The sequence below is a fragment of the Hypanus sabinus genome, chromosome 19 (genome assembly GCF_030144855.1).
Source record: "Hypanus sabinus isolate sHypSab1 chromosome 19, sHypSab1.hap1, whole genome shotgun sequence".
Lineage (NCBI taxonomy): Eukaryota > Metazoa > Chordata > Chondrichthyes > Myliobatiformes > Dasyatidae > Hypanus > Hypanus sabinus.
In genome coordinates, this window is record NC_082724.1 from 80,277,428 (window position 1) to 80,296,199 (window position 18,772).

The 18,772-nt window shown below is 40.6% G+C and overlaps 1 protein-coding gene across 3 annotated transcripts in view; it reads right to left on the reverse strand.

Annotated features, from left to right (window-relative positions):
* Nucleotides 1–7,485, reverse strand: part of LOC132378092 (RNA-binding protein 5-like) — a 46,637-nt gene extending 39,152 nt beyond the window's left edge. The window contains exons 1-3 of one of the 3 annotated variants that reach the window (XM_059944840.1): nt 7,358–7,485; nt 2,644–2,719; nt 1,949–2,138 (exon numbers count right to left, since the gene is read on the reverse strand). In XM_059944840.1, the coding sequence (XP_059800823.1) occupies nt 1,949–2,138; nt 2,644–2,660 (207 nt within the window). In that variant the 5' untranslated portion in view covers nt 2,661–2,719; nt 7,358–7,485. The remainder of the gene's footprint in view (nt 1–1,948; nt 2,139–2,643; nt 2,720–7,357) is intronic. The other 2 variants (XM_059944841.1, XM_059944842.1) reach the window with 2 other exon arrangements.
* Between the last annotated feature and the right edge of the window lie 11,287 nt (nt 7,486–18,772).

Genomic DNA, 18,772 nt, shown 5'->3' on the forward strand with positions numbered 1-18,772 from the left:
TCTATCCGGAAAGCTGGCTAAATTTATTGAGGAGTAAAAACATTGGGGTTAAGTAAGTCGTCGGATTTGATATAAAAAGTAAAAGATCACCGGCATAAAGAGAAACTTTATGCTCAACACCCCCCCCCCAAATCACTGTCAATTCAGCACAGGTACAAAATGCAATCGCCCATGGCTCTATGGTCAGATCAAAAAGTAAGGGAGTTAAGGGGTACCCTTGCCGGGTGCCACATTTAAGACTAAAGGACTGGGATTGACAATCAGAGGTTGAAGATTTCCACAAACATTCTTATCAGTTGGTCAGCATAGATTTGGTGATGATACATCCATTGTTGGTAGACTCTCAGATGGTGATGAGAGTATATTATAGAGAATATATAATAATTATTTCTGTTTTCTGCACAATTTTTAATCTATTCAATATACTGATACTGATATTGATCACATTCATTTATTTTTCGTCTTCTGTATTATGTATTGCATTGAACTGCAGCCAGTGATAATAAACCTGATTCTGATTTTCTATATCCTACCAGGTACACCTTCAGGACCTAACATTACCTCTGATCAGCTAGATGCTCTGCTCATTTGAGGGAAAGAAGCCAATATTGGAAAAGATCCAATATGGCGACACGACGCAGCTTGCAGCGGCCACTCCGGAACTGATTATCTGTTATTTGTGAAGTGAGGTGCCGTGCGCAATCATAATCGATTGAAAACGGACATGGAAGCACGGAGAAACATCGGGAAATTCTTCGTTGCTGCTGCTGCTGCGGTAAGGTCCGGGACTCTGCTGGGAAGAACAGGCCCCCAGTCCTCGGGGTCACATTGCTGAAGGCCGTTGGCGGGGCCATCTTTATACGCTCAGCAGAGGATGGTGCTCGGAGAAGCTGTGCCAGAGGGGATGGTCGTCGGCTCAGAGGTTCAACGGACTCAGGTCGCTTTCGGTGTTCTGCGTCTGCGAGGCTAGTTTCGACTGAGCTTCCATCGTATGCTGCGTCTGCAAGGCTGAGTCGGGCGGCGCCTTGGAAGTCCATAGCGGGGGTACTCCCTTCTGCGGCGGCGGCACGTGGGATGGTGAGTCTGTCGGGACCCTGGGGACTTGTGGAAACTGTGGTGAGTTCTTTTGAACTTACAGTCCTTTAACATCTTTGGACTATTTTTACTGTGCCCATAGTCTATTTTTTATCAATTATGCTATTGTTTGCACTGTTGTAACTATATGTTGTTTTGTGCCGGTCTTGTAGCTTTAGCTTTTGGTCTTGTTTTTGTCTGGTGGATTTGGAGCTCCTTTCCGGGGAACGTGCTAGATGGTAGTGTGATATTAATACGCAGCAGCCTCTCCGGACTCTGGATTGGGGATTGCCAAACATTACGTGGATTTTCTGGTGTAGCCTGTTTTGTCATATGCTTTTGTGATATCATTCTGGGGAAACGTTGTCTCATTTTTTAACTGCATTGCATTTGTGGTTTCTAAATGACAATAAAACTGAATCTGAATCTGAATATTGGCAGGAATCGGTAATGCTTTAAAAACATTACATACATGAAAATCAAAGGAAAATACATGGTGTATCATCAGCTAAATCAGAACACTTTCAATACAAATTAGTTTGCTACCCAATTATACTCTTTTATTGAGAGTACTTTCACAAAACATCCAGAAAAAAACTAGATGTTTAATTGGCTAGACAGCACTCAAATCATTATATTTCAAAATCAACAACCTTGTATCAGAACAGATTTATTTATATTTCTGATTTTTGGGACTAGCAACATTTAAGCTTGAGTTCACCAGTGCATTATATGATTCATTAATAAAGCATGGCTTAAAAAATCAAAAGTACATTTGATGAACTTCAAAAGCACCACCAAATCTCATTGTGACCATGTATTGTGCTAACACCATCTTCAATATAGCTTGAAAATCAAAATCCATTAAACTTACACTTACACCAATTTCAGAATTTTCTGAAGCCCAGTAGTCTTGATGTCGCCGCCTGCGATCATCCCTGGAACTTCGGTGATCATAGTCCTGATCGGTGCCTCGTGAGCTCCGTTCTCTCCGATCTCTCAGATCAACTCTATCTTTAATCTGATCGGAACCATATCTGCCATTCCGCTCTGTTCTGCTTACTCTGCAAAAATAGAATAAAAACACATTTGTGCATGATGAACCACTGCTAACTATGCTCTGATAACAGAATAGTAACAATGAAGCAATGGTACAATGTCTTTCATAAAAAGAACGAGTCAATTACACACATAGGCCAACTAAATTAACTGAAGACAAAGTATAACTCATCTGAGCTAAACAAACGCAAGACATTCAAGGCTTATTTTCGACCTCTCAACAGTTTAATCCCAAACTGACAGAATGGATGTTTAGAGGCCTCAGTTTAAGACAGCAAAGCGGTTGAGATGACATTTGTGAAACAGAAAACAAACCTGGAAATCACTGTAGTTCATCATGCTTATGCTTTTTTGGGAAAATAACAATTCCACGTAGTTACATAAAAGTCACATGGCTAAAATACTGGAAATCCACAGAGATATTCTTTGAATACTCTTAACAAACATTAGAACATTCAATACACTACCGCAATGTCCTATTTGTCACAAAAAGTACAAAATCTGACTCACCTTCTATTAGAACCCATGCTTCAAAAGGAATCACTTGTGAACAAAATTTCAAAATGCTGACCTTTATTTATGACACCTGGTAAAAACAAGACCAGTTCTAATATTATATCCTGGTAAACTTTGTTTAGTTACAGAAAAAAAATTGTTTTACAATACAAACCATACTTCGATAACCACCTTCCTTTCTCTAATAACTTGAAAAGAAGTTGTGCTTTTTTAATATCCCTAGAAAGTTTATTTCTATTCTGATTTCATAGGTAAAACTATTCATAAAGTTCTTTTACTGATCTATTTTTAAATTCTATCCATTTGGAAAAATCTATTCTAATTCATGCCAGTGTGCAAACTTCAACTTTTAATTTTATTCATTTTTTTTGGCAATTAGAACTCCTAATCTATTGGGAATATAATTTTTTAATTCTCATTTTCTTGAGTTTACCCAAATATCCTTTCATTTTAAATTACCTTGGATATCCCATAATTCCAACATCCAATTAAACTTGGCCTAGAATTAGAGGGGGGAATCTCATTCATGTAGCACGACACTAAGTATTAGAATATTAAAATCTATTCCAAGCCTCCATGTTCAAAAAACAGTCTTATAAATTGAAAACAACTAGCTCAAAGCTTGTAGTGCTACATAACTTGGAAGCCAAATATGACTACACACAACTACACACTAGACATTCCTGAAACAATTTTCTGTACAACTTAAATTTATTCTCCTTCTAAGTATGATATACTCAGTCGCACAAAAAACGATTGATTATGCCAGATTCTTATGTGGTAATATACAAGTCAAGAGGAATGCATTCCTCTAACTTTAAAATAGGTTGTATATTATTTTGTCTGCATAGACAATTCATTTAGGGATACACCCACATAAAAAAGTAATTAAAATATAGGACCTTGCCACCACAACTGCTGATGACCACAGGTGTTTCTCCCCCACCCCTCAGGATAAAAGTATTACAGAATAAACCAGAGTTTGGAGAGTTGAAAGCCAGAGTTCAGAAAATAAAGGAGATAAATGCACAAGGAATACTGAAAAAAAAAATCAAACTGCTAGCGAGGTTTTATTTCAGGAAAAGTATAATCAGCTGACACCCATCATCCTACACTCAAGAAACTTGTTTCTGTAAGACAAAGAACCAGCATTAAAGAACTTGCATTTATAAAGAGCTTGATCTCAGGATAATCGAAAAAGCTTCATTTCAGTAATAATTTTTAAAAATGCATGTGATAAATTCAGTCCTAGAAACAAGATGATTACTTTAATCAGTATAGGGATAAACACTGATCAGGGCAACTGATGAATTCTTACATTTTGTCATAAGTCTTTTGTAGTATTTCAAACTCACCAAAAAGTAGACAAAAAGCACCCAACTTAGCACTTAATTTGTAAGAGAGAAACACTGATAAACCACCTTCTGACTGAGAAGCAGGAATTCTAAAATAGATATCAAGAAGTAATATTCCTCAAAACATTACATAATGCAGGAAAATTCAGCTCCATTGAACTATTAAAGTTCAAAATAAATTTATTATCAAAGTAAGTATATCACCAAGTACAAAACCCCTGAGATTCATTTGCTTGCAGGCATATTCAATAAATGACTACACCAACAGTGCAGACAACTAGTGTGCAAAAAACAATAAAAGATGCAAATATAACAAGAAAAAATTAAAATACGTAATAAATATTAAGAACATGAGACAAAAAGTCCCAGAAAGTGAGTCCATAGGTTGGAGGAACAGTACAGTGATGGGGCAAGCGAAGTTATCCACTCTGGTTAAAGAATGGTCAGAGACCACTGTAGTGCTTCTTATTAATTAACATTAATACTAAAAGAACTGTTAAAAGACAGAACTGTAAAAAAAACTCTCAAATCTTGCTAATATAGCTGTAAATGACAGACTGGTTTGTGAACATAACAAAAATATTCAGCTGTGCAATCTGTTACAAATCCTTAGACCACACAAGTTGGACAAGAATCAGGTAGGCCCTAAACTACAATACCTATGATAGGTTTCCACCAGGAAAGGGCCCAATTTAAAACAATGAACTCAAAAGAGATGTTGCATTCCTCAGATAAGAATCTATATTAAGAATTTCTGTATTTATATTTTGCAAACTTTGCATGTAAATTCAAATCATTTCACAGTCTTATTGTAACATTACCTTCTTCTACAAGTGATTCTACATTAAAATATGCAGCAGCCTCTCTGGACTCTGGATTGGGGATTGCCAAACATTATGTAGATTTTCTGGTGTAGTCTGTTTTGTCATGTGTTTTTGTGATAACATTCTGGAGGAACATTGTCTCATTTTTTTAACTGCATTGCATTTCTGGTTTCTAAACAACAATAAACTGAATCTGAAAAAGGACTCATTCATGTAACAGCTTAAATATCTTAAGGTTAAATAATTGCACTCATCCAAGTGTCTTCCCCCATATATCCCTTCCTGCAACTGCCAAATCACTGCAAATCTACCATCCTCTATCACTTCAGAAAATTTAAGGCCCAGCTAAAAGCACATTATTTGGTGTAAAATTCATTTAATCTAATCCTCTAAAGAGAATGGATACAACTTGCAGACAACAGCAGAGGGCAGGAGTGAACCCAGGTCTCTGTGCTGTCTCTTGGCCTCTTGTCAGACCAGCTCTACACGAACACAAGAGATAGATGGAAATTTAAAGCAACACACACAAAATGCTGGAGGAACCCGACAATCTGGCAGCATCTACGGAGAGGAATAAACAGTTGATGTTGCTCACTTCAGAGAGCTAAGAAACATTCTGAATACACATTTTAACTGCCCAAGTAATGTTTAAATGTGAATACAAATATGAAACTGATACAGCATTGCTATATCAAGCACACAAAGATCAAGCAAATGCCGCTACCCTGTACCTAAACTGACAGTTACCAATAAGAAAACTTTGGTCAAGTCCACAAAAGAACAAAAATCAAGGCTCATGCTCCAAAAAAAAAACTAAGGACAGCACTAGAGAAGTTCTACAAAGAACAGCCAACTCTGGTATGGAGATACAACAAATGAACTGGAGGAACACAAACTGAGCTGCATCTGTGGAAGGAAAAGAAGTCTAATGCAGGTTTCCCACCACCCAACCCCCTACCACCATAGAATCAGCTCGATCCTCTCAGTTCCTATAAGAAAAAAAACTAAATTGTTGTACACTGCCAGCTCCATCATGGGCACCAACCTTCCCGGCATCCAGGACATCTTCAAAAGGTGATGCCTCAAAAAGGCACCATGCATCATTAAGGATCTCCCATCAGAACATGCTCTCTTCTCATTGTTACCACCAAGGAGGTGGCACAGGAGCCTGAACACACAAACTCAAAAAGTTTCAAGAACAACTTTCTCACCTCCATCATCTGAATGTGCAATGAACCCATGAACACAACCTCACTATTTTTTCCCTGCTTTTGTATTACTTAATTTTATATACTTATTGTAATTTATAGTTTTATTATGCATTGTAATATACTGCTGCAACAAAATTCATAACACATGCCAGTGATATTAAACCTGTTTCTAAGAAATTGTTTGGTGCTCCAGATTCCAACATCGGTCTCTCATCAGGGAAAGTTTAAAAGAAATTATTAGAAATATTTCAGTTATCATATATTGGATATCCATCAACCAACATTTCCTCCAAGAAAATTCAACAAAAAAAGTAGTGATTACTACCCAGACCATCATGGGCAAGGCCCATCCCACTTCTAAGCACAACTACACAGAGCACTGTCAGGGACCCCACCACCCAGGCCATGCTCTCTTCTTGTTGCTGCCATCAGGAAGGTACAGGAGCCTCGGGTTCCACACCATCAGGTTCAGGAACAGTTATTCCCTCAACCATCAAGACTCTTGAACCAGCGGTGATAAATTCACTCAATTTCACTCATCCCATCACTGAGTTGTTCCCACAACCTATGGACTCACTTTGAAGGGCTCTTCATCTCAAGCTCTCGATATTTACCACTTATTTATTCCCCATTTGTATTTTCTCAGTTTGTTGTCTTTTGCAAACTGGTTGTCCACCCTGTTGGGTGCAGTCTATGATTGATTATATATTACGGTAATTGGATTTACTGAGTATGCCCGCAAGAAAATGAATCTCAGGCTTCTATATGGTGACACATATTTACTTTGATCATAAATTTACTTCGTAAATGTTCCCCGGGCATGGTTGTTTGAGGTATCTTACTACGCATAAATAATGTCTTATCACACCAGTGACTATACCTCAAAAAGTACTTTATCGGAATGCGGAAAGCTTTGAACTGCCCCCAAATAAATAAATAGATAGATAGATAGATAGATAGATAGATAGATAGATAGATAGATAGATAGATAAACAAACAAGCAAGCAAGCAATAAATACCGAGAACATGGGGAATGAAGAGCCTATACTTTGTGGCTAACCACAAAAAGTCGATCAGAAGGGAACTAGGAGGAGAAAATGCCGCAATGAGGCGACGAATGCTCCCCGTTCCATGTATGACTATGTCTTCGTAAAGGACGACAGCAATAGCCGATGCCCACCCTCCTCCGGCTGCTGCCCTAATCCATCGCCGCTCCCTTATCGTCCAACTCCCGACCCGTTGGAAATAACATCAAACCCTTACCCCCTCCCCTTTCTCCGTCAGTCGGATACCAGATCAGTCGCAATGGCACACTTACTTTACCGTTAGGTGGGCAGATACCCTGCTGTCCGGCCCGCGTCTCTTCGACTGTCAGCAGCCTGCCGCCATTACAGATAGCGCATACACACATACACAAGATGGCGCCGACCTCAACTGTACCCAGGGGCCCGCGCGCCGTCGTTTCCGATTGGCTCAAAGTACATTCTAGCCGTCAGCGTGCTGGCTTTCCCCGTTTCTCCCAGGTCAGCGGTGCGCAGTAAATCTCACCTAAAAGATGTCTTCACAGTACTACATTTCAACCTTTGCCTTTGAATATTATGGTAAATATCACACAGGAGCTCAAAAATCCAAGCTGGGGTATTCCAAAATTTAGATTGATAATTAGGTGAGGATATTTTACAATACAAAAGGTGTTGTTTATATGTACGTGTACAGACTTCACATTTCGGACTTACTATCCATATTCTTGCTTTTCAGTTATTGTAATAAACAATAGAATGAGTCATCGGAGAGTTTTAAGTAAAAAAAACATTTCTAAATTTCATATACAAACATGTTTTCTCTTTTCTAAAATAATTTTATGATTACTAACCAATTCAGGGAAAAAGAAGAATCTTAACGGGCTGCAACCATGCAAGAATCTGGGAGAAATTCACCGGGTGGGAAGACTTTCCCCCCTGTACAGTATTGCTTTATTGCTTAAAGAATTCCTTAAAGCAAAAACAAAGTTTGAGAGATAGTTAGTAAGATTACAACAGGTTTGAATAAATGGAGAGCAGGGGAGACAAATATAAGATTTTAGCTAATGGAAATATGGGAATGTGAGGAAGTACTTCCACAGCTAATAGTAGTTATCTGTAACTCAGTGTCTTCAGGGTGATAGAAGGGCTTTTTACAAAGAAATTGAATAGTCATAAGTGAGAATAATTTATAGGACTGTCGGGATTGATTGCTGTGTTTAGTTTGGTTTGTTGCCATATACATACACCATGATGAAGGTAATGGGGAGAAGGCAGGAGAATAGGGTTGAGAGGGAAAATAACTGGTGGAGCAAATTCCATGGGCCGATGACCTACCTGTATTCTTGTGTCTTAAGCAATGAAATTCCTTGCTCACAGTAAGCTCAGAGAGAAAAGACCATACATGATAACAATGCAAAGAGTACAAAACAGTTAAAAATTGTTGTACATACTGAAGCAGTGCTATTAAACATCCAGGGAAAAAGAAATGCTGAACTGCCAAAAACAGAATAACTGAGAGAGGAGGTATTAAATGGCTTCTGAGCCAGAACAGTGTTATCAATATATTTGGAAAGCTCAGTCTGTCTTAGAGGCTTTTCAGTCAGCCTGTTGTTTCACTGTCTTCACTTAAAAAGAATTGCTGAAGACTACAAGAGGCAGAAGTAGGACAGTAGATTTGTCAGACACATTCTAAGGTTCATTCAGAGCTTGGCTGATCCATTTCTGGCTTCAGCACTGCTTTAACATTTTTCCTGAACAATTTGAACCTCTGTAATCAGAATGACTAAAGTCTCACCTTGAAGCCATTCAAACACTCCACCTCCACAGCTCTCTGGGGTAGAGAATCATTTGAGAGATGAAATTCTCATCATCTGACTTGAATTTGCAAACCTCTTGTTCTAATAGCTTCATTTTGCACATACCTATGTCATTGAACAGGTGCACAGGAGTGTATCCTACAATCTGCATCACTTTAGTAAGACAATGCACTGTAGTGGACAGGAAGACTCTGCAACAGATAGTCAAAACTGCCCAACTCATCAGTGGCACCAGCCTACCCACCATCAGTGTCCCTGACGACTATGTGTGCAGGAAGTGTGTCCAGCTGCAGCTTCTGGCAGACCGCATTGAGCATCTGGAGCTGCAATTGGATTCATACTGGAGCATCTGCGATGCTGAGAAAGTCGTGAATAGCACGTTCAGTGAGTTGGCCACACTGCAGGTAAAGGCTACACAGGCAGAAAGGGAAGGGGTGGCCACTAGACAGCGTAGCAGTAGGCAGGTAGTGCAGGAGTCCCCGGGGTCATCTCCCTCCTAAACAGATATACTGTTTTGGATATTGTTGGGGGAGATGACTCATCAGGGGAAGGCAGTAGCAGCCAAGTTCATGGCACTATGGGTGGCTCTGCGGCACAGGAGGGAAGGAAAAGGAGCGGGAGAGCTATAGCGATAGGGGATTCAATTGTAAGGGGAATAGATTGGCATTTCTGCAAATGTAAATGAGACTCCAGGATGGTATCTTGCCTCCCTGGTGCAAGGGTCAAGGATGTCTCTGAGCGGCTGCAGGACATTCTGGAATGGGAGGGTGAACAGCCAGTGGTCGTGGTGCACATAGGTACCAACGATATAGGTAAAAAACGGGATGAGGTCCTACAAGGTGAATTTAGGTAGTTAGGAGATAAACTAAAAAGTAGGACCACAAAGGTAATAATCTCTGGATTACTACCAGTGCCACGTGCTAGTCAAAGTAGAAATAGGAGGATATTTCAGATAAATACGTGGCTTGAAAAGTGGTGCAAGGGGGAGGGATTCAAATTTCTGGGGCATTGGAACCAGTTCTGGGGGAGGTGGGACCGGTATAAAGAGGACGGTCTGCACCTGGGCTGGACTGGAACCAATGTCCTAGGGGGAACGTTTGCTACTGCTGTTCAGGAGGATTTAAACTAATGTGGCAGGGGGATGGGAACAAGTGCAGAGAGACAGAGGGGTGTAAAATGAGGGTAGAAGCAAAAAGTAGTAAGGTGAAAAGTAAAAGTGGTAGGCAGGCAAATCCAGGGCAAAAAGCAAAAATGGCCACTTTTCAACATAATTGTATAAGGGCTAAGAGTGTTGTAAAAACAAGCCTGAAAGCTGTGTGTGTCAATGCAAGGAGCATTCGTAACAAGGTGGATGAATTGAATGTGCAGATAGTTATTAATGAATATGATATAGTTGGGATCACAGAGACATGGCTTCAGGGTGAACAAGAATGGGAGCTCAACATCCAGAGATATTTAATATTCAGGAAGGATAGACAGGAAAGAAAAGGAGGTGGGGTAGCATTGCTGGTTAGAGAGGAGATTAACGTAATAGAAAGGAAGGACATTAGCCTGGAGGATGTGGAATCGATATGGGTAGAGCTGCATAACACTAAGGGGCAGAAAATGCTGGTGGGAGTTGTGTACAGGCCACCTAACAGTAGTAGTGAGGTTGGGGATGGGATTAAACAGGAAATTAGAAATGTGTACAATAAAAGAACAGTAGTTATAATGGGTGACTTCAATCTACATATAGATTGGGTGAACCAAATTGGTAAGGGTGCTGAGGAAGAGGATTTCTTGGAATGTATGTGGGATGGTTTTCTGAACCAACATGTCAAGGAACCAACTAGAGAGCAGGCCATTCTAGATTGGGTATTGAGCAATGAGGAAGGGTTAGTTAGCAATCATGTCGTGCGAGGCCCCTTGGGTAAGAGTGACCATAATATGGTGGAACTCTTCATTAAGATGGAGAGTGACATAGTTAATTCAGAAACAAAGGTTCTGAACTTAAAGAAGGGTAACTTTGAAGGTATGAGACGTGAATTAGCTAAGATAGACTGGCAAATGATACTTCAAGGGTTGACGGTGGATATGCAATGGCAAGCATTTAAAGATCGCATGGATGAACTACAACAATCGTTCATCCCAGTTTGGCGAAAGAATAAACCAGGGAAGGTAGTGCACCCGTGGCTGACAAGGGAAATTAAGGATAGTATCAAGTCCAAAGAAGAAACATATAAATTAGCAAAAAAAAGCGGCACACCTGAGGACTGGGAGAAATTCAGAGACCAGCAGAGGAGGACAAAGGGCTTAATTAGGAAAGGGAAAAAAGATTATGAGAGAAAGCTGGCAGGGAACATAAAAACTGACTGTAAAAGCTTTTATAGATATGTGAAAAGAAAAAGATTGGTCAAGACAAATGTAGGTCCTTTACAGTCAGAAACAGGTGAATTGATCATAGGGAACAAAGACATGGCAGACCAATTGAATAACTACTTTGGTTCTGTCTTCACTAAGGAGGACATAAATAATCTTCCGGAAATAGTAAGGGACCGAGGGTCTAGTGAGATGGAGGAACTGAGGGAAATGCATGTTAGTAGGGAAGTGGTGTTAGGTAAATTGAAGGGATTAAAGGCAGATAAATCCCCAGGGCCAGATGGTCTGCATCCCAGAGTGCTTAAGGAAGTAGCCCAAGAAATAGTGGATGCATTAGTGATAATTTTTCAAAACTCCTTAGATTCTGGATTAGTTCCTGAGGATTGGAGGGTGGCTAATGTAACCCCACTTTTTAAAAAAGGAGGGAGAGAGAAACTGGGGAATTATAGACCGGTGAGTCTGACATCGGTGGTGGGGAAAATGCTAGAGTTGGTTATCAAAGATGAGATAACAGCACATTTGGAAAGAGGTGAAATCATCGGACAAAGTCAGCATGGATTTGTGAAAGGAAAATCATGTCTGACGAATCTTATAGAATTTTTTGAAGATGTAACTAGTAGAGTGGATGGGGGAGCTCCAGTGGATGTGGTATATTTAGATTTTCAAAAGGCTTTTGACAAGGTCCCACACAGGAGATTAGTGTGCAAACTTAAAGCACACGGTATTGGGGGTATGGCATTGATGTGGATAGAGAATTGGTTGGCAGACAGGAAGCAAAGAGTGGGAGTAAACGGGACCTTTTCAGAATGGCAGGCAGTGACTAGTGGGGTACCGCAAGGCTCAGTGTTGGGACCTCAGTTGTTTACTATGTATATTAATGATTTAGACGAGGGAATTAAATGCAGCATCTCCAAGTTTGCAGATGACACAAAGCTGGGCGGCAGTTTTAGCTGTGAGGAGGATGCTAACAGGATGCAGGGTGACTTGGATAGGTTAAGTGAGTGGGCAAATTCATGGCAGATGCAATTTAATGTGGATAAATGTGAGGTTATCCACTTTGGTTGCAAGAACAGGAAAACAGATTATTATCTGAACGGTGGCCGATTAGGAAAAGGGGAGGTGTAATGAGACCTGGGTGTCATTGTACACCAGTCATTGAAGGTAGGCATGCAGGTACAGCAGGCGGTGAAAAAGGCAAATGGTATGTTGGCATTCATAGCAAAAGGATTTGAGTACAGGAGCAGAGAGGTTCTACTACAGTTGTACAAGGCCTTGGTGAGACCGCACCTAGAGTATTGTGTGTAGTTTAGTTCCCCTAATCTGAGGAAAGACATTCTTGCCATAGGGGGAGTACAAGGAAGGTTCACCAGATTGATTCCCGGGATGGCAGGACTTTCATGTGAAGAAAGACTGGATCGACTAGGCTTGTACTCACTAGAATTTAGAAGATTGAGGGGGGATCTTATTGAAACATATAAAATTCTAAAGGGATTGGACAGGCTAGATGCAGGAAGATTGTTTCCGATGTTGGGGGGAGTCCAGAACGAGGGGTCACAGTTTAAGGATAAAGGGGAAGCCTTTTAGGAGATGAGGAAAAACTTCTTCACACAGAAAGTGGTGAATCTGTGGACTCCTCTGCCACAGGAAACAGTTGAGGCCGGTTCATTGGCTATATTTAAGAGGAAGTTAGATATGGTCCTTGTGGCTAAAGGGATCAGGGGGTATGGAGAGAAAGCAGGTACATGGTTCTGAGTTGGATGATCAGCCATGATCATACTGAATGACGGTGCAGGCTCGAAGGGTCGAATGGCCTACTCCTGCACCTATTTTCTATGTTTCTATGTTTCTATCAAGGATATATATATACAGAAAGGTGGCAGAAAGGGATCAGTAACATCATGAATGATCTCATACACCCTGTGCATGGACTACTTGTCCCACTCCCATCAGGGAGGAGGCTATGTAGCATCCACACCAGGACCAGCAGACTCAAAAAACAGTTACTTTCCCCAAGTAGTAAGACTGATCAATCCTTCCACACACAGACTCCACCACTATACTATTTCCTGTCAGTTACTTTATGTACAGCCTAGTGTCTATTTAACAATTATTTCATTCTCCTTACACATGTGTACAGGAAATTACATTAGACAACCTTTGATCTAAAACTATGCTCCTTAGTTTTTTAGATAGCTGTACAGGGGAGGGGGAGGGGCAACATCCTCTTAGCCCTGTCTATAAATATTCATGGATTTTCAGAATCTTATCTAGTTCAATAAGGTCAGGCCTTTCAGCCTACCTCGTCCTATCTATCCATACTGAGGCCATGGCCCTTCATACTCCACCCCAGAAATCAGCCAGATGAATTTCTTCTATACCTCTTCCAATTCAAATATGTCATAAGTATGGAGACCGAAATAGTACTCCAGGACTATTCTCACCAGCACCTCGCACAGTTGCTTCAAAACCTCCCTGCTTTTTTAAAATTATTCTTGCAATAGAGGCCAACATTACATTCGCCTTCCAATAGTCCCAGTCCACGACAAATAAAATGGTTGACATGGTTTTCCCTGCATGCTGTACTTTTTTATTTCATATCCTAGAAGCAGAATAAAAGGGTGTCATTTTAGAACAAAGATGAGGAGGAATGAGGTGGTGAATCTGTAGAATTAATTGACACAGACAACTGTCGAGGCCAAGACACTGGGTATATGTAAAGTGAAGATTGATAGGGAAAAGGCAGGAAAATGGGGTTGAGAGGGAAAACAAATTGAGCCCACAAATGACTGATTCTATTCTTATGTTTTTATGGTCTCAGAACATTATTAACAGCTCCTGCAGCATCACATAAAAATGGATGTTCTTGCAAAAAGGTGAAGCAGTGTTCACCAAAATGATTTGTGTGATGGTGGGAGATTTTTCTGTGAGGAAATAACCTGAACAGAAAAAATATACAAACATTTGTGGTGTAACACAGTATTTGCTGGAATGATGTTTCTGTTGGCTCAACTGTCATCAAAAAGGAGGTCACAGCCTCAAAGTAAGGCATTGGCTATTCAGAACATATATGAAATTTCTGCATTAAAGAAGCCATGAATCTTTAAAGTTCTCCATGTAAGAGGCTGTTTCTGAGACTACAGTATGGATCCTCACCCCATTACACCCTGATACCTGACTGCAGGTGCCATAGTAGCGTAGCGGTTAGCATAATGCTATTTCAGCTCTGAGCGTCGAAGTTCGAAATTCAATTCCAATGTCATCTCTAAGGATTCTGCACATCCTCTCTGTGGAATGCCTGGGTTTTCTCCGGGTGCTCCAGTTTCCTCCCACAGTCCAAAGACATACTAGTTAGTAAATTAATCAATCATTGTAAATTGTCCCATGATTAGACTAGGGTTAAATCGGAGTTGCTGGGTGGTGCAGCTTGAAGGGCCATAAGGGCCAATTCCATACTGTATCTCTAAATAAAATAAGATAAAGAGGCTTATCATGACTGAACCAAGGACACTGCCCTTATTAACTTTAAAGTGATAATCTGGATATGGGCTGATTGACTTCCATCAACCACAACCATCTTACTGTGAGTAAGCAAGACTCCAAACATTGACATATTGTCTGATACCCATTACTTGTGCTATGGAATACCTCCTGCTTGCTTCCTGTACCCTAGAAGGCAACTCCATCTGAACTTAATGACTATAGACCAATAGCCCTCACATCTCATGATGAAGATGCTTGAGAGGCTAGTCCTGACTTACCTTGGACTATAAATGAGCTCTTCATTGGACCCTCTACAGTTTGCCTATCAACCACATGTGCGAGTGGATGAAGCTATCATCTACCAGTTGCAAAGAACTCACTCCCACCTGGACGATGCTAGTGGCATTGTGAGAATCACAATTTTTGATTTTTCTGGTGCCTTCAATACAATCCAGCCAATGCTTCTGAGCAGGAAGCTGCAAGGGATGGGCGTAGACAAATCCACCATCTCCTCGATTACTGACTATGTGACAGTTATACCCCATTTGTATGGCTGGGTAGTTCTCTGTCTGAGATGGTGGTGAGTGGCTCTGGAGCACCACAAGAAACTGTCCTGTCTGTTTCTGTTCACACTGTACACCTCAGGCTTTCAGTACAAATCTGAGTCTTGTCACTTGCAGAAGTTCTCTGATGACTCTGTGGTGATTGTGTGTTTCAGAATTGGGCAGGAGTCAGAGTACAGAGGAGTAGTGGACAAGTTTGTGGAGTGGTTCACCTGCTCCTGAATGTGGCCAAAACCAGGGAGATGGTGATTGATTTTAGGAGGAGGAGGACTGTGACAAGACCTGTATACATTCTGGGAGAAGAAGTGGCTCTTGCCTGCTTGTAAAGTTCCTGCAGAAAGAGGAGAGCGGAGCAGGTTGATGGACAGCTGGCGTCCAACGTGGAGAGATAAAAACCAGGTCTGCTATTACACAGAGAGACACACAGTTTCGGACACTGAACGAGCTTTGTTGCACCCACTGGAAAGTGGGGTTTTGGAGGATCGATTTGGGGAATCGATCCGTGGCTCACAGTGTGAAAAGGTGCGACCGATGGGGAATTATTCGTGTGTCCATCCTTGCCTGGGTGATAATCCCACCACTGAAGAATGGTCGTACGTATCATGGTCATAGTCGGTGACCACAACAGGACTTCGGAAGACAACGGGAAGATCGACAGCACCACCTCTCACCTCTCTCTCTCCAACGTTACTCAACTAACTACCTCGAACTTAACTGAACTCTCTTCACCATCGTAAGACTGTACCCGTTTACCCCTAGGTTTGAAAGAGCCTAGTTTTGTTCCTATTTCCACACTTGTGTGTATATATCATTGCTAACCTGTTTGATATATTTGCATTTATAGTACTGTATTGTGTAGTTCACTAATAAAGACTATTTGTTTATAGCAGTAGCAGACTCCAGTGTGTTCTCCATTTCTGCTGGTTGTTTAACCTGGTCACAGGGTACATGACAGTACAAATACTTGTGTGTACATCTCAACAACAGATTTGACTGGAAAACCCACTCCAAGGCTGTTTACAAGGGGATGAGCAGACTCAATTTTCTAAGGAAGTTGAGATCCTTCAATGTGTGCAGCAGGATGTTGGAGATCTTTTACCAGTCCGTTGTAGTGAGTGCAGTCTTCTTTGTGGCTTCATGTTGGGGGGAGCAGCATTGATGCTGGTGATGTAAAAACACTAAATAAACTCATCAGAAAGGGTGGATCTGTCTTTGGCTACAACCCGGACTCTTTTGAGTTAGTGGTGGAGAGGAAGCTAGTAAACAAACTGTTATCTGTTATGGACAATCATGCACATCCTCTCCATAACCTACTGCATCCTTTCGAACGGACTCATTCACTTCTGTTGTCACAAGGATCGTTGCAGAAAATCTTTCCTACAAGATGCAATAAGCATATACAACAGTTCATCTCTGTGTGGCAGGAGAACACACATCATTGTACAATAGCCTATTTTATTATTTTGTACATTATTGTACAGTATTGCACATTTGTAAATTATTGTGTATATTATTATTCTGTACTTTATTATTAGTTAATATTATATTTATTATTATGGCTAAGTGTGTTTTTAAATGTTGCTGCTGTAGTAATTTCCCACTTGGGATCAATAAAGTACTTATTATTATGAGTCTGCTGTTTTCAACTTAAAGTACTCCATTCTACAAATTGATCATTCCCTACATAAGGAGATAAACATTTTATAATGACATCATGATCAGAATCAGGTTTATTATCACTGGCATGTGACATGAAAATTGTTAACTTAGCAGCAGCAATACAATGCAATACATAATATAGAAGGAAAAGAAATGGTATTTCAGATATGGCCTCATCAAACATGTTTACGTTTATACTCTAACCTCTTGTAATCCAACTAGCAAACTAATCATTCATACAAAAAGTTAACTGGATTTCTAAGCAATGAAACCATAGTCTTTCAGTAATATTTCAGATGTTGTGATTCTTCCAAATAAAAATCCTCTGCTATTCCACTTATACTTACTTTTCTTGCCTGCTCACATAATATGTAAAAACCCTCACTAGTCTCCTTGTGTTTTCTTTCAAATTAATTTTCTTCACTTGGCACTGTGTGGTCAGAAAACTTGAATATATTATAGTTGATCCCCATCTATAATCCACAGACCATAAAACATTCAAAGTACATTCATTATCAAAGGATGCATATTATATACAACCTTGAGATTCTTCTGATAGGCAGTCACAAAACAAAGAAACCCAATAGAGCCTATTAAAAAAACCTTCAAACACCCGATGTGCAATAAACAAAAGAACAAATTTACCGAAGAATAAGAAGCAAGTAACATTCAGAACTAAAATTCACATAAGTGAGTTCACAGCTCTGAAGCCATTCACAGCCGTTCCGTTAATTGCAGACTACGGCCTCAGTTTAGCACAGAGATGAATGAGTAAATCTTGCCAAATAACAAGCTGAACTTCAGCTCATCCCTCACCTTCAGCCCCAATACCCTGACTTTTTCAATCTAGCCTTGGCTTGTTCCTCACTCTTGGACTCAGGCCCTGCCACTTTGATATGCTCTTGGGCCTGGGCCCCACCGCCTCAATTCGACCAGTACCTAACCTTTCCAATCTGGCTTGGCACTTAAATTGGTCAAACATAGGCTTGTTCCTCGCTGTTAGGCATGGGCCCTGCCAACTCAAGTCTGCCTTCCTTGGATCTGCCACTTCAATCAGTTCCATGTCCACTCCAGCACTGGTTCATTCCTCACTTTCAGGCCCATGGCCCACAGCCTTAATTCGGCCTATACACACCACACCTTCAGTTCACACCAAAACAAATGCAAAGTCGTACAGGCAGTTCAAAAGCTCAACTCCAAAAGGGAAATTGCAGGTTGTTGATTGCAATGATTGTTTTACAGAATGTGTGATTATCTATTAGCAGTTTTGTTTGCTGCCAGTAAATTGTTGCTGTGTTAGCAGAATTAGGCAATTTTGCCTATCAAGTCTGCTCCAACGTTCCATCATGGGTGATTTATGGTCCCTCCCAACCTCAATCCCGTCTTCTCCCCATAACTTCGGACACCCTTACCAACCAAGAACCTGTCAATGTCCTCTTTAAATATATCCAATGATTTGGACTCCACATTGTCTATGGCTCTAAAGGATGTCTATTCTGAGGCTGTGCCCTCAGGTCCTAGACACCTTCACTATTAGGAATATCCTCTTCACGCCCATTATATCTAGGCCTTTCAATATTCAATGGGTTTCCATTTGATGCCCCCACCTCCACTCATTCTTCTAAATACCAATGAACAGAGGCCCAGAACCATCACACACACCTTACTTTAATCCTTTTGTTCCCAGGATAATTTTTGTTAACCTCCAAATCATGAACATTTCTGGCACAGAGGTCAGTCAGTACAATTTGGCGGGAAAAGAGGTATAATCTCTCACCAGCTCTAAGTACACTACCTTGCAAGTAACCTGGCACATCAAGTGTACTACCAGGTA